The sequence below is a fragment of the Haliaeetus albicilla genome, chromosome 8 (assembly GCF_947461875.1).
Source record: "Haliaeetus albicilla chromosome 8, bHalAlb1.1, whole genome shotgun sequence".
Taxonomy (NCBI): Eukaryota; Metazoa; Chordata; class Aves; order Accipitriformes; family Accipitridae; genus Haliaeetus; species Haliaeetus albicilla.
Window position 1 is genome coordinate 36,792,997 of NC_091490.1, and position 13,901 is coordinate 36,806,897.

Below are 13,901 nucleotides of genomic sequence, written 5' to 3' on the forward strand. Positions count from 1 at the left end.
TTATAAAATGTTGACGTGTTTTGAGTTTAGCTGGCTTCCTTGCCACTGGTGCCCTGCTGCTCATTTTATGTTAAGTAAGTGTATCACCCACACACTCTGCATGAGAACTCTCTGCAAATCAAGTTCCATTTCCTAAAGAAGGCTGTTTGCTCTTTTTCTGAGGGCTGTTTGGTGCCCTTCCCCCAGATAATCTTTCAGATTTCACTTAATTCATGGTGATTCAACACCTCTTAAAAGTTTTAAGAGGGTCATGTTCTTAGCCAGATAAAACAGGGGGAGAGTGTTTTCTGTGCATACTTGAAATCTGTTCAAGTGCGTTTTGAAACATTTGACAACAGGTCAGAGTAGAAGCAGCTGCACATGGCAGCTTCTGCTGCACATGCTTAAAGCCTGTTGTGACAAGCTCTGAACTTGACACAGTAGAGCAAACAGTGTAAAGAGGTGGTTCTGAACATAAGATAGCAAGGATGGGAAGTGGAACACACTTTTAACATCAGTATTTGTGTTATTAATACTTTTGGGAAAGGTCTCTTTCATACAGACTTTACCCTGGAATCTTTCCATATCCTGAATATTTCTGATTATGGTTTCTGTTTGTATTCTAAGTTCTGGGTTTGTTTGCATTTGAAACCAGCTCCTCTGAGAGATTGTTTTCCCCCCTCCAATGCTGAATTTCTAGTTAAGTTGTAACTAAAGGCAGAAACATCCTCTGAATGACAGCAGTGTGATTCTGACTGGTGTTCTTTTCTTTAGGGCCAGTTCTACAAGTCCTAACAATCAGTCCAATAAAATGAACAGCATTGTCTACCAGAAGCAGTTTCAGTCAGCAGCTGCTGCTGTGCGAATGACACAGCCGTTTCCTGCACAATTTGCACCACAGGTAGGTGATTGGTGGCTTCCTACAAACAAATCTGTTTCTCTCTATGACCTGGTGACTCTAACTTGGCTGTGTTTCCTCAGGCTTTATCATGGGGAGATACAAAATGGAATCCTTAAAATGAAATGGTGTGAGAAAACTGATTTCAAGATCAAAGCCAAAAAAACCCCTCTCTGGTCTTGCTAACTAGTAGTGCAGATTTTGTGGTGTGTTTAATTTTGAGAGTTCTGTGCAGACTGAGGATTTAATGCAAGTTGTGAATGATGTAGAACAGACTGTTGTTCTGATGGCTTCCCCATGCAGCTGTAATGCACCTCATCCTGCAAAAACAGATATTTGGTTGTGGAAGGGGAAAAGCTTTGTGTCTCAGAAGGGTCCCAGTGCATATTTTAAATGTTTAAAGACAAAGCAGAATTGCAGTTGTTTGTCTGAGATGCAGCTCTGAAGTATTGATGGAGCAGTTCAGGTTGGAAAGGATCTCTGGAGGTCATACGTCCGTACAAGGCAGGGCTGATGGCAAAGGGTTTGATTTGTTTCTGGCATTCCAGGGAGCACAGCAACTGTAGCCAGGCTGCTAGGGAAATGTAGCCTCTGTAAAAATGTAGGATATTTGTCTTTCAGCATTTGGAGTGTTTGACTGCAGGACTTGATCTGATTTTTTGATTGCCAGCAGTAGAAACTACCTAGCCTTTCGAGGGCTGCGTTTTACTGTGACTCCTCTGCTGCCTTGCATGGGTCTTCTCCCTTATTACATGCTGGGTTTAAATTGTTGGTACTACTTTTAGGCACAGCAGCACTACAGGGCTGTTTTTTTCCGAAGTTCAAGCATGGCATCTCTTAACATAAAAGCCTATTTTCTTGACATCAGTTTGACAGCAGAGCAGCAACTTTTTGCCCCTTAAGATAATGCCAACATACAATCTAGTTGGCAATTTTCTAATTGCGAAATGTCTCTTTTTGTTGTTTTTCCCCCACTTAGATCCTCTCTCAGCCTAACCTGCTCCCTCCATTGGTAAGAGCCCCATATACTAACACCTTCCCAACGCCTGTTCAGAGGCTGCCAGTAGCACTGCATAGTCAGATGCCGTCTCAGATGACCACAGGCCTTATGAGCCACCCTCATTTACGGCGTGTGGCCAGAGGTCTTTGTGGATCAGTATCTGGAGCCAGAGGCAATCAGGCCCAGGCTGCGATGAAGGCTGAACGAGACATGAAGGTTAGTATTTGAACAGCAGCGCTGTTAACACCAGTTCGGTCTTGACAGCTTGTAGGGCAGGAATGTTTCTGCAGATCATGTCTTCATTAAAATGCCTCTGGACCCAAAGCCAGTAGCGGGGCCTTTAACAGCTGAACACAGACCTTCTCTAAGCCCTGTTTTTTTTAATAAGAACTTCAGACTAAAAAATTTGTAGGGAGTTTCCTTTATCAAGTGGTCTTGTGATCAGCAGTTGTGAAGCTGCCACTGCTGTCAAAGGCAATCTGACAACTAGGTTTCAAGAGCGTGGATTTTTTGAATGAGTGATGAAGCCTACAAATCTGGCTGCTAGCTATCATTTCACATCTGCCTCCCCAGCTCTGAGCAGCAGTACGAACCCTCCTGTTCCAGCCAGCCTCGCTCCTTGGTGACTCTGGAGATTCATTTCCCAGTGGTTTGAAATGCCTGTGATTAATTCTCTGTGGTAGGATGCAGTAACATGGTACACTCCACAGAAGATGTGGCTGCATTTCAGTAGCAGGTGGTGAGAGTCATCTAACTTATTAAAGCACTTTGGGACCCTTCAGGTTGAGGCATACTCTTCTTGCCAAGGCAAGACTGCAATATGGGGCATCTGTGTAGGGACACCATAGTACACTTAGTTTGTTTTCTGCAGAATAAGTTGCTTGTATGAATAGATGGTACTAAGGAGCTCGTTCATCTACTGTCATTTGCTGTAACCCATGCATTGAGGTGTAAAAGCAAAAGAGTGTGGTTTTTCTGGTTACATCTGGTTGTAGGAGAATTAATTGCCCCTGAAATTCTAGGTACTCGGTCCGTTTAGTTTTCTACCACCAGCTTATGCTAGCTGTAGACTTACCAGGTGATGCTTAGTATATTGTCTTGAGTCTATATTATGAATTGAATCTAGCCAGTCATAGCAAATACTAATACGTAGTCCTGGTTTTCTCAATCTCCCTGCAAACACTGTTCAGAAGAATGTGAGCTATTCTGTCACGCTTGGTTACTTGTGATGAAGTCATCCAGCCTTCTAGCCTTAACCTCCAGGGATGGCTGAAATCTATGCAAAAGATTTCAGGTGTCCATCTGGCTCCGGTAAAATCAGACTGTTGCTGCAGTCCTGCACACCAGACTTCACAGGTTTGTTTTCTGGTTTGCGCTGGTTGAGTTACTTGGAGAAACTACACAGTATTAAAGCCAAGACCTCTTGTTCCAGGCTTTTGCTGTTTTCTCCCCCATATTGCGTCATGTCCCTCATCCCCAGCCCTGTTTTCTATAAAAAAGTATAAAATACTTAGAGAGGTACATGGAAGCTTAGTGTCTGTATTTAGTTGGGGTTCCTTGTATGAAGATACACCTTTTTATTTTTAAAAAAGGTGTTTGACTGCATTGGGCTTAATCATGCAGCTTCCAAAAGATTGAACTCTTAATGCAACTCCTGCTTTGCCCGAGTCTGGGCAGGAATGCCAAGTGCTTGGTCTGAATCATCTGCTCTGCACAGTGCTTCACTGACAAATGAAAGGTTTGTTGTAAAACTGAAACATGTACTCAGAAAATCTGAATTTCTCAGGTGCAAGGCAAGGTTACCGGTAGGATTCAGAGGAGGGATTTGAAGGAAGCCAGGCAGCAGTTTGTGCTTCCTGGAATGAGCACCTGCTTTGACTGGGAAGCAGATAAGGCTTCAGCTTACATATAATGCAGCCTTGAACCCAGTTCACTTGCATCCCTGTTGCAGACTTTGAAGTCTGTGTCCAGAACAACAGGAGGAAAAAAAAATGGGTGCTCAGTCTAGATTCTGCTGCTGTGATACAGCCTCTGCGCTCAAGAAGTCCAGACCACGCGGCAGGAGAAATGACAGCTGGCATGGCCCTCAGTGCGGATGGTAGTGTCAGGGCACGGGTAGCGTGCAGACACGGGCGCCTTCTGGTCACGTCTGGCTTTTTACTGAGGAGTGAAGGTTCAATTTGAGCCTACTGCAGGCTGTGTTTATACTTTTTAAGCTCTGCAATAATAACTGGCATAAAAAGATGTTAGATAATGTTTCAAACTGTTGTCCTTGATCGTCTTTTCTGGGGTAAGGGTTAGGAAGAGCAAGGGAAGCCTAGGCATGACATTAAGCTACTACTGAGGAGCCAGGTGCCCAGATGTGGTGACATCTGGGAAGCAACCAGATGGACATTGCCTTTCTAGGAAAGTCTGGCCACTGCAGTCAGTCCTTCCTCTTTCATTTAGGAAATACTTTTGTGAAGTCACTCTTATTCAAATGCTCTCTCTTCAGTAAACATATTTTTTCCCTTTAAGGCAAAGCAGAGAGCAGAGGTACTTCAGTCGACCCAGAGATTCTTTTCTGAGCAGCAGCAGCAGAGCAAACCCATAGGAGGCAAAGCACAGAAAGTGGATGAGAACGGGAACAAACCCACTGAGGCGATTGCTGACTCTTCAGGAGTCTGCCAGGACAAAACCGAGGAAAAGCCTACCCCTGCACCTGCTACAGCAACAAAACCTGTTAGAACTGGACCAATCAAACCTCAGGCAATCAAAACCGAAGAAACAAAATCTTAGAGGCTGTATTTCCATGGAGGTGGGGGAAGAGGGGGAGGGTGGGTGAGATGACAGCAGCATGAATTTGTAGCCCAAAGGATGAGACAACAGTCTTCTCTCCCTGCAGGGCTCTGAACAGCGTAAAGGGACATAGAAGCTATTAGCAGTTATGGATGCAAACTGCTGCATATCCAACTGAGCTTCTAGGCTCTTTGGGCTTGTATCTTCTCTAACAGCATGAAGGCTGCTTTTGGTGTGTGCACATTCTACATGTGTGCGTGTGTTTTGGCTTGCACACCTGTATGCTTCCCAAAGTGAAAAAAATTTGAGAAATGTCAACGGCGGGGAAGAAGGTGGTCAGGGAAGCATGTTCCTACCTGATGAGATGAATGCTCTTTATTTTTCTTCAGGCTCTGATCTTCAGCTGCTATTTATCTTTTTATAAACCCATGAGTAGGAGAACATGCAGATCTGAAGATGGTGCTGGGCCAAGTAATGTGTGTTAAGTTTTTAGTGACTTAAGAAACTTCTATCTTGTAATAAACAGGGGGATTCATATAGCTGGCAAAATTGCGTTTGCCATGTGACATCTAACCTAAGGTAACACAAAGAGTAACGCTGATGATGTTGAATTCCCCTCTGAAGGCAGTGCTTTGCTGGCTGCTGCTTCTTGGATGACAATATACTGTATTTAGATCACCATATGAAAATGCTACTTGGCCACCTGTGTTCTCTACACCCGCTCCCCCCTCAGTCGTTCACCTCTGGAGTTGAAAGGTTCATTGCATCAATAGTCAAATTTGTTCTGTTCACCTCTGTCCAGCTATCTTTATATGATGCGAGTGGTCTTTAAACGGTTTCCAGCTTATGTCTGTATACAGCAACGAGCACTTAGAACTGTGCCACGAGAATAAAAGAAACCTTATCAGATTAAAGAGAATTTTATCTAAAAGGTGCATTCTTTATATCAGAGCTGCGTCGCACCACCTCCTTGCCCACAGTGTGCTGGAAAGTAGAATCAAGTCAATTAAAAATGCCTTTTTAATTGTATCCTCTAGTATTATAGCTGTAGGACAGTACTGTATGATACTTCTGTGAATGTAAGATATCCTGTACCTGCTTATGATATGTAGTAGTGACTGTGCTATACTGGAGCTGTTTTTAATAATGTTATTCTAGAGGTTTTTTTCCAGACAATGATTGAAAAAGCTAATAAAAAGCACCAGGTACCACATCAGTAGCAGAATTTGCTGGTTTTTTCTGGGATTTTTTTTTTTTACATTTTTTGGAAGGAAGAGTTGAGAGTCTAATGTGTATAATTTTGTTCAAATGACTGCAGAAGCTGGAAAGGCTGTTGCTGCTATTGATGCCTAGTGAATCGCTATTGGTTATCTTTTTATATAAATATATATATAATTTGAATTTTTGGAAACTTTAGCTGTGATGTCAACTTTGGAAAAAAGTATCCCACTTGTAGTGTGAGTTGGCATTGTACAGAAATTAACAGCCATATTGGTCTAGAAATGTTAAACTTAATTTTTTTCCATTTGTACAGGGGTAACGCACTGTATTAAATATGTACGGTCTTATTTACATGGGTTTGATTACAGAAACTAATAAAGTATTCTCTAAATAAAGTATCCGGGTAATCTCATGATTAGCGCAGGATGCAAGGAGAGCACCTGAACATCGTGTGCCAAGTGAAGAGTGTGTATTACAGCTTGGGAAAACAGACTTCTAAAGAAAAATGGTTTGAAACAGCTGCTTTTTTTTTTTTTCCCCTGGCACTTTTGATCTCATTCCCCAGCGAAGGTCTCACAGGACGTGGCTTCCATCTAGCTCTGGAAGGAGGCTGCCGGTTGCGCTTGCAAGACCTTACATCTCCGGCGTGTTGGTGAGCTGCCTGCTGCTAGAGACTTGGGTTTTGTTTCCTAGAGAAGAGCTGCTCGTCAGAGGAGACCAGGACAAACCCAGCCCATTACTCTCATTTTAGCTGGTGGGTGACTACAGGCACCGGCTGCACGGGCACCCTCGCAGCAAGGGGCTGTTAAAAGCAAGAGCTTTCCTGCCGAGGGAGCAGGGAGCAGGACTGAGCCTTGGCGTGAGCCTTCCCACGGATGCAGGAGGCTTCCTTCTTGTGCTGCTCCTGAACTGCTCCCTTCCCAACTCACTGCAAGCAACACGCACTCGCTACCACATGTTCAAATCACAGAGTTACTGACTCTGCCTTTAAATTTGGGGCAGAATGAAGGGTTAAGCATCCTCCAGCCCCTCAGTTGTGGGGCTGATGGCATCCCTGCCTCCCTGGGCTCCGCGCCCTGGGGCTGTGGGGTTATGAGGAGGCAGGATTTTGCCAGCTGGCCACCAGAGGGAACTTGGTTCATAACAAACACCAGAAACCTTCTCTGTTGGTCTCTGAGAAGTAATTCCTGCCTTGGGAGAAGGTGCTGGCTAGCAATGCACCTCCAACAAAGAATGGAAAGCCAGCCGGGGGTGTCGGGGTGGCTCTGCAAGCGCTGCTGGGAGTTGTGCAGATTTGCTTTTGGTCAGGGCTGTTGCTGCCAGCCCCACGGTGGATCAGTCAGAGCAGGTGGACCTGCCCACCTTTGGTGGGGTGGGAAGCTGTGGTTTGGGGGGCACCGGAGGAGCTGGAGTCCTCTGCTGCCGAGGTCAGTTCTTTCAGGGGGTAGAACTGCAGCCATGTGGAATAAATAAAGGTGCTGTAATGCACGAACAGAGCGATGGGTAGGAGTAACCTCTGAGTAGGTAACACCACAGGTAAATCACCCTTTTTACAGGAACCGTACAGGCACAGCTACAGCAAACGCTCTGGGAAAGGAGGATGAAGGTAGGGGAACTGACATTGGTTTGATCTATAAATGTGCGATAAAAGAGTAACAGAGTTATGCTGATATTTCCCTGGTTTGAGGCTATCTTCTGCCTGGTTCGTATTGGAAAGACCCCCTAAAAATGGGAAATCGTTCACTGTACTATTTTTAAGGAAATGCTGCTGAAAGGATCAATCCTAAATTCTCCAGTAAAGCCACTAGAAAAATCATGAATTTCCCACAGTCGGCTGTGGGAATGTACCAAGTTTGGGGCTTTCTCTTGTGCTGAGCAGAACAGGGATAATATTTCTGCAGAAACTTAATTAAAAGAAAATGCTTGGGCATTTTGTGCATCCGAATAACCATGTTTTGATGTGTGCATCTCCAAAACAGCCCTGAACCACCGTGGCTGCCTTTGAGGCCAGGTTGAGCTTCCAGTCACTGACCCTGGTTCATTGAATATTTTTGTGACACTTAACCAGATAACTTGCTCTTGGCCATTTACGCTGGAATAGCTCTTGCTTTTTTAATTTGATTGGGATTTGGTGTGTAATCTCTTTTCTAGGACTCTGGTCATCACAAATAATTGTGCTGAACCTCCCATAAATTAGGGAACTGTTTTGTTTGGGGAATTCACTTTCTTTTCTCTTAATAATGTTCAGTCTGTGAAAAGACCGTAACTTTTCTCAAGGGCAAGAGCAAGAAGGGGGTTAATGTGACTGGGGCCAGATCCAGCAACCCCCCTTGGCTCAGGCTGGTTTCTTGCTGGGATGCGGGAGGGGAGGGACACTCTGGGCTTGTTTTTGCAAAGCCCGTTAAGTAAAGCTGTGTATTCAGCGCTGTTCAGCTCCAGCCCAGCTTTCTGGAAATCCTGTGTACATTGGCTTGTCTTTGGGGTTGGTTTTTCGTTTGGGTTTTTTTTTCGTTGTTTTGTTTTTCGGGTTTGGTTTTTTTTTTTTTTAGTCAATTAAGTGATGGCCTTCCCAGCCTGAAAAGACCCCGGTTGCTGGCGGAGAGCAGGGAATGGCTGGGGCTGTCTGCCCTCAGTGTCTCCACTCACTGAGAAACCGTTGGTGCTGCTACTCCCTGGGGACCTCTGAACAAGCCCTCCCTTTCATGCTGAGGCTTGACTCGCGCCTCTGGGAAGCTGCGGGACGAAGGGGGGGGCTTCAGCTTTGCCTCCTATCCTGGTGTTGGACAGAAATGCCGTTTTCCCATCCTCGACGGCAGGTTTTCTGCACGTTGGGTGGACGGCTGCTTGCCAGGCTGCCCCCGGCTGGATCGGGTCTGCCTGCTGCCTGCCTCGCTCTTCCCAGCCCCAGTGGGTACGTGACAGCCTCTGCCTGCTCCTGGGTGACCCCCATAGCTGCCTTCACCCCCAGCTTTACCGCCCTGGATCTTGCCCTGGTGTTTGCCTTGTTCCTCTGCACCAGGGTGGGTTTTTGCAGCAGGACAGAGGGATGCTGCGGGGACAAGGCCGCTCCCCGGGGCAGGGCTACGCACGCCTGTTTTCTGAGGCTGGGGGAACCTGTAATGCACCACCAGTTTATTGCAGCAGCCGCGGTCAGTCATGGTGGGACCCCTCTCCCCGTGGTGGGACCAGGGCCCCCAGCTCAGCGCAGATACGCGTCCTCCTCCTCGTACAGCACCCAGCTGGCTGCGATGGCGGGTGTGGGGCTGCGGTCGATGGCGGGGTCATTGCCGCCCCCCATCACGAGGATGGGGAAGGTGTCATCCCGGGGCACGGCTTGTGGCACCCCGCACCCCCTGAGGACCAGGGTGCCACGCACAACCCGCTGCAGCACGCAGGTGACGTAGCCCCGGCGTGGCGAGGAGCCCTGGGGGGCCCCCGGCTCCTGGGACGGCACGGGGCCCTCGGCATTGGAGAAGATGGCGTGGCTGACGGCAAGCGGAGGGATGTGTCGCCGATCCAGCTGGGCTGAGCCCTGGGGCCCGGAGGGTGCGAGTCCAAATGCGGCGCAAATGGGGCAGGGGGCCGGCGGGGCGGCGGAGTCTTGCCGCAGGTCACGGGGCTGCCGGGATGCGCCACGGCGGTCGAGTGGGCGCATCACTGGCCGGGGGGACGCCTTCGCTCAGGCCGAGTTGTGATGAGCATCCCAGGCCTGCCAGGGAGCGAGAAAGGGTCTTTCAGCCTCCTGCCTACCCTGTGGCCCCAGGTCGGTCCCCCATGGGATGCATCCCATCCCACACCTTCCCCAGCCCATCCTGGTGGTCTAGCAGGGCCCTTACCCCTTTCCCCCCCCCACCGGATTCACCAGGGCAGCCCTCACCGTGGAGAAGTGCGTGCAGCCTGCAGCCGGCACCCGTTGCCCTCCCTGCCCCGGCACCCCCTTATCTCCTGCCCTTCTAGAACCGGGTCAGTTCTGAGCCAGAGCCCATCCCTGCGGCCTCCCGGCTCCAAGTGGTGCCGTCCCCTTGGTGAGCAGCCAAACACCCCGGTGCTCCAACAGCCAAGGGGGGCTGCCTCCGTCCCCCACATCCCTCCCACCCTGTGCTCCCCCCCAGGGCACCAGCCAGCCCAACCTGCAGCCCTGCCACCTGGAGCTCATTAATCTTTCCTATTCAGTAAATCTCCGGGGTTTAGTGCTGAAGCTTTAACTTTTATTCTGATTCAATGCTTTGGGCATGTCACAGTCCCTCTTCACGCTAAATAAAGGTGCTCCTGGGATCAGCCCTGTCAGCAGCTGCCTCCCAAATGTGGTGTTTTTCCTGGCCAAAGCCCTACAGCTTCCCCTGCCCCAGCACCTTCAGCCTGTCAGAGCATCAAGGGGGGCACCAGCGCTTTACAACCCCCTCTGGGCTCCAGCGCACCAAACCCCAAAGAAAACCCAGGTTTGGAAAGACGACGTGCAAGGCAGTGTCGGTGGGCAACGTTTATTGGGCTGAGACCCTCTGCATCCCCTGGGGGATGTGGCCGCTGCTGCCCCGTCTGCCCCGAATGCCAGGGCGGGGGGAAGCCTCCTACAGCCTTTCTACAATAAATAGTTAAAACAGCATGTTTTGGCCCAGCGCGGGGAGCACTGCCAGCCGTAGCTGCTGCACCGCTTCAGTGGCCAGGCACGGCCAGTAAAGCCAAAGCGCGTGGCCAAGAGGGGCTGGGCGCGCCAAGCTATGCTCTGCCAGCACTCCTCCCCACTCCTCTCAGCTTCTTCTTCTTCTTCCTCGATAAAATAAGGCTTGTGCAATGAGTGTCCGTATTCCCCGTTGCTTTTGATCCTGCCGGATGATTTTTGGAGGCAGCTGAGCTCTGGGATGACCCCCAGCACTGGCGGTGGGGGATGCAGCGGGGCTTGCGGGCTCTTCGCAAGGGAGCTCGGCTCTGCGGGGGTGCTGGTGGTGGGCGAACGCTGTTCTCCTCTGCGAGGCTGGCACAAGCCAGGGAGGCGTCCCCAAAACTGCTGCTGCTGGTGGGGGGGCGGGTGTGGAGGGCAGCAATGGTGCTCGTGCTCAGCCAGAGCGAACCCTGGCCCCACAAAGGGGATCGCTGCTTGCAACCGAGGAAGGCATTTATTTTAGGCAGAACCCTCCTGCACAGCATCTCCCCACCTCCACCACCCGCCCTACCCAGCCTTCACTATGCCTGAGCCCTCACTGCTCCAAATCCGGGATGGCCGGGCTGGGTGCTCCCGGAGGATGCCGGAGCAGCTCAGGGCTGGCTACCACCGTGGCCCATCCAAAACCTGCCGAGGCTGGGGAGAGACATGTTGCTGGCTCAACCAGGCTCTGGAGAAGCACTTAATTTCTCTCCCCTGCACTCGAGCACAATGGGATGTTGCCGGAGGTGCCAGCAGGGACATTGGGGGCCCCATCACGGCGTGGCTGGGCAGCACGTGGCCCCCACCATCGCCCGGGGCTGTCCGAGGCAGCGCTCCCGGCCGCACCGGGGGGAGCTGGGGAGCGAAGCGGGGTGCCGAGGCACGCACAGGGGTCGCGGGAGCTGAGCCGGCGTGTCCCCAACCCCGGCTCACGCCTGGGAGAGGCGGACGGGGTAGGTGACCATGTTGAAGCTGTCCCAGGCGAAGAGCTGCCGCTCGGCGGGGTTGTAGTCCACCATGCTGAGGTAGCGGAAGCGGTTCTCGAAGGGGATGCTGAGGGCCCGGCTCGTGCCAGTGGCTGTGTCGTAGGCGAAGTTGATGGTGGCATTGGGCGCCGAATAGCTGCTGACAGTGTAGAGGGTGCCACAGATGACGAAGGAGTTGGCCACCCCCCGCTTGCGGATGTTGGTCTCCCAGGTCCGCCGGATCTCCAGTGTCTCGGGGTCCAGCTTGGAAAGGACGATGGCCCCCCGGGCCTTCTCAGTGCTGTAGATCACCCAGAGCCCCGTCTCATCCACCGCCAGATCAATGTCAGTGTAGCCCCCCCAGGAGTAGGGGTACTGCCCATGGTAGCCGGCGCCGGGGATCTCCCTCTCGGCCGTGATGGCCTCTCCCCGCAGGTCGTAGCGAGCCAGGGCACGGGAGCGGCGGGGCTGGAAGAAGAGCCCGCCACGGTAGATGACAGCCCCTGTGCTCTCCAGGGGCTGCGGCAGGATGTGCACCTTGGCGGGGTAGCCCTGGGCCAGCTGCTCAGCCGCCTCGTACTGGAAGAGCTGACGGACCTCCGTGCCCACCGTGTCCACGCGCCAGGTGGTCTCCCGCGTGAAGGGGGGCACCGGCTCCGGGTCCTTCATCCACACGCCGTACTTGCCAGCGATGGACTCTGCCCGGCCGAAGACGACAGGCTCCCCCACCCACACCAGCTCGCCGCAGCCTGCTCAGGGACAGGAGGGGAGAGAAAGGGGTTATTGCTCAGCGGCGGCGGCCCCCGGCGAGCCCCTCAGGAGGGCCAAGCGGTATTTATGAGCAGCGGAACGTGGGGCCAGCCGGCCATGCCGGTGGCAGTACCCGAGTCCTTGCTTCCCGGGCGGCCGAGCGCGGTCTCCTCCAGCAGCCGGGATGCGGGAACCTCCGTCCTCTCCGACTGCAGCTCCTGGTAGGCGAGGGGCTGCGGGTCCCAGCGGGGAGCTGCGGCGGGGCCAGGCACAGCATGGGCAGGGGCCGTGCCTGTCCTCGCCACCCTCGGGGGGCTTCACGCTGGACCATTGCCCCCCAAAACGCCAACACCTGGGTCGCGAGCCCCGTGCCCCCTCCCGCTGCAGCAGGGCACATCTGTGACCCACTGATGGGGACCCCGCTCCGCAGCCGCTGAGGTTGTTGCCCCCCAGGTGCAGGGTTTAACGCTCCTTGGGGGAAACTCCTAATCCCCCCAGATTAGTGCAGTCCCCCGCGGCACCCCTCCGCTGCGGGGCAGATGATGGGATGACGAGGGCTCCGGCTGCCAGCCCCAACTGAGGGATGGGGAGGGGATTTGGTGCGATGGCCTGCGACCCCCCCGGTAGGGCTGAGCCCTGCAGTGGATGAGTGCCCCACCGAGGTGCCCGAGAGTGGGGGGGCAGCAGCGGGTGGACCTCACGGGGAGCAGCAAAGGGACTTAACCAGCGTCCAGGGGAGAGGCACCGGCAGTGAGTCGGCAGTGGGGATGCACGGGGGGTCCCGGCCCCCGGCACTTACCTTTGCCGGGGCCACGCAGGGCATCACGGCCTGGCCCCTCTCCGCCGGGGGGGCAGCGGGTGGCCCGCAGCCGGGTGATCTCCTGGGTGTTGCTCTCCAGGCGCCTCCCCAGCTCCTCTTTCTCCCGCTCCAGCCGCCTCTTCTCCTCCTCCAGCCGGGATTTGGCCCGCAGCAGCTCGCCGTAGGCAGCCTCCAGGCGAGCGGCCGGGGCCGCTTGCTGGGGGTCCCGTGTCCCCCCCGCCTCGACTCCCCTCGGCCCCGAGCTCCCCGCGCCCCGCTCCCGGCTCTCCAGCCGGCTCAGGCGGGCGGCGAGGGCGGCCAGCTCGGCCCGCAGCTCCGGCACGCCGCCGCCATCGGGGCAAGCCGCCTCGACGGGGCTGGCCACCGTGAAGGAGTAGGTGCAGCGCCCGGTGCTGTCATCGGCACGCCGGAGGAAGGCCGTCTCTCCCCGGCAGCCCAGGGCCAGGCCCCCCCAGAGCAGCAGCCAGGCCCCCAGCATGGCCCCGCGCCCCCGGTGCCTCCGCTCCGCCGCACGCCGGGCGCTGCCGCCCGCATTTATAGGGCGGGAGGGCGGCGGGGAGAGGGTCAGGGCGGCGTGGAGGGGGGGGGACGGGGGACGGACGAGACGGAACCTTCCAGATGCCTGTGGCGGCGGCTTTCGCCCAGCGGCAGCCGGCACACCCCCCCCCAACCCGGCCTCCCCGAGGCCGCTGGCCGGGCTCCGGCAACCCGCGGCCGCCGCCAACGGCTTTGCTGCCGGGGCCGTGTGCCAGGGGCGATGCCGGGGGGCGAGGTGGCCGGACGCCCCCGCTGCTGGCAGTCCTGTTCCCGGGCTGGGGCCGGCCCCCCCCCCCTCCGCCGTCCCGTCC

At 53.6% G+C, this 13,901-nt stretch overlaps 2 protein-coding genes across 15 annotated transcripts in view; one reads left to right on the plus strand and one right to left on the minus strand.

Annotated features, from left to right (window-relative positions):
• Nucleotides 1-6,271, plus strand: part of PRRC2C (proline rich coiled-coil 2C) — a 57,892-nt gene extending 51,621 nt beyond the window's left edge. For 10 of the 14 annotated variants that reach the window (XM_069789824.1, XM_069789823.1, XM_069789828.1 and 7 more), the window contains 2 exons: nucleotides 754-880; nucleotides 4,395-6,271. In XM_069789824.1, coding sequence (XP_069645925.1) covers nucleotides 754-880; nucleotides 4,395-4,655 — 388 coding nt within the window. In that variant the 3' untranslated portion in view covers nucleotides 4,656-6,271. Of the gene's footprint in view, nucleotides 1-753; nucleotides 881-1,856; nucleotides 2,235-4,394 lie in introns of those variants that run through there. The other 4 variants (XM_069789836.1, XM_069789826.1, XM_069789831.1 and 1 more) reach the window with 4 other exon arrangements.
• A 4,070-nt stretch (nucleotides 6,272-10,341) lies between these two features.
• On the minus strand, nucleotides 10,342-13,869 carry MYOC (myocilin). The gene is made up of 3 exons (XM_069789838.1): nucleotides 13,033-13,869; nucleotides 12,367-12,486; nucleotides 10,342-12,232 (listed from the first exon to the last, which is right to left on the minus strand). The coding sequence occupies exons 1-3, from the start codon at nucleotides 13,529-13,531 to the stop codon at nucleotides 11,448-11,450; spliced, it is 1,404 nt and encodes a 467-aa protein (XP_069645939.1). The 5' UTR covers nucleotides 13,532-13,869; the 3' UTR covers nucleotides 10,342-11,447.
• Nucleotides 13,870-13,901: the final 32 nt, after the last annotated feature.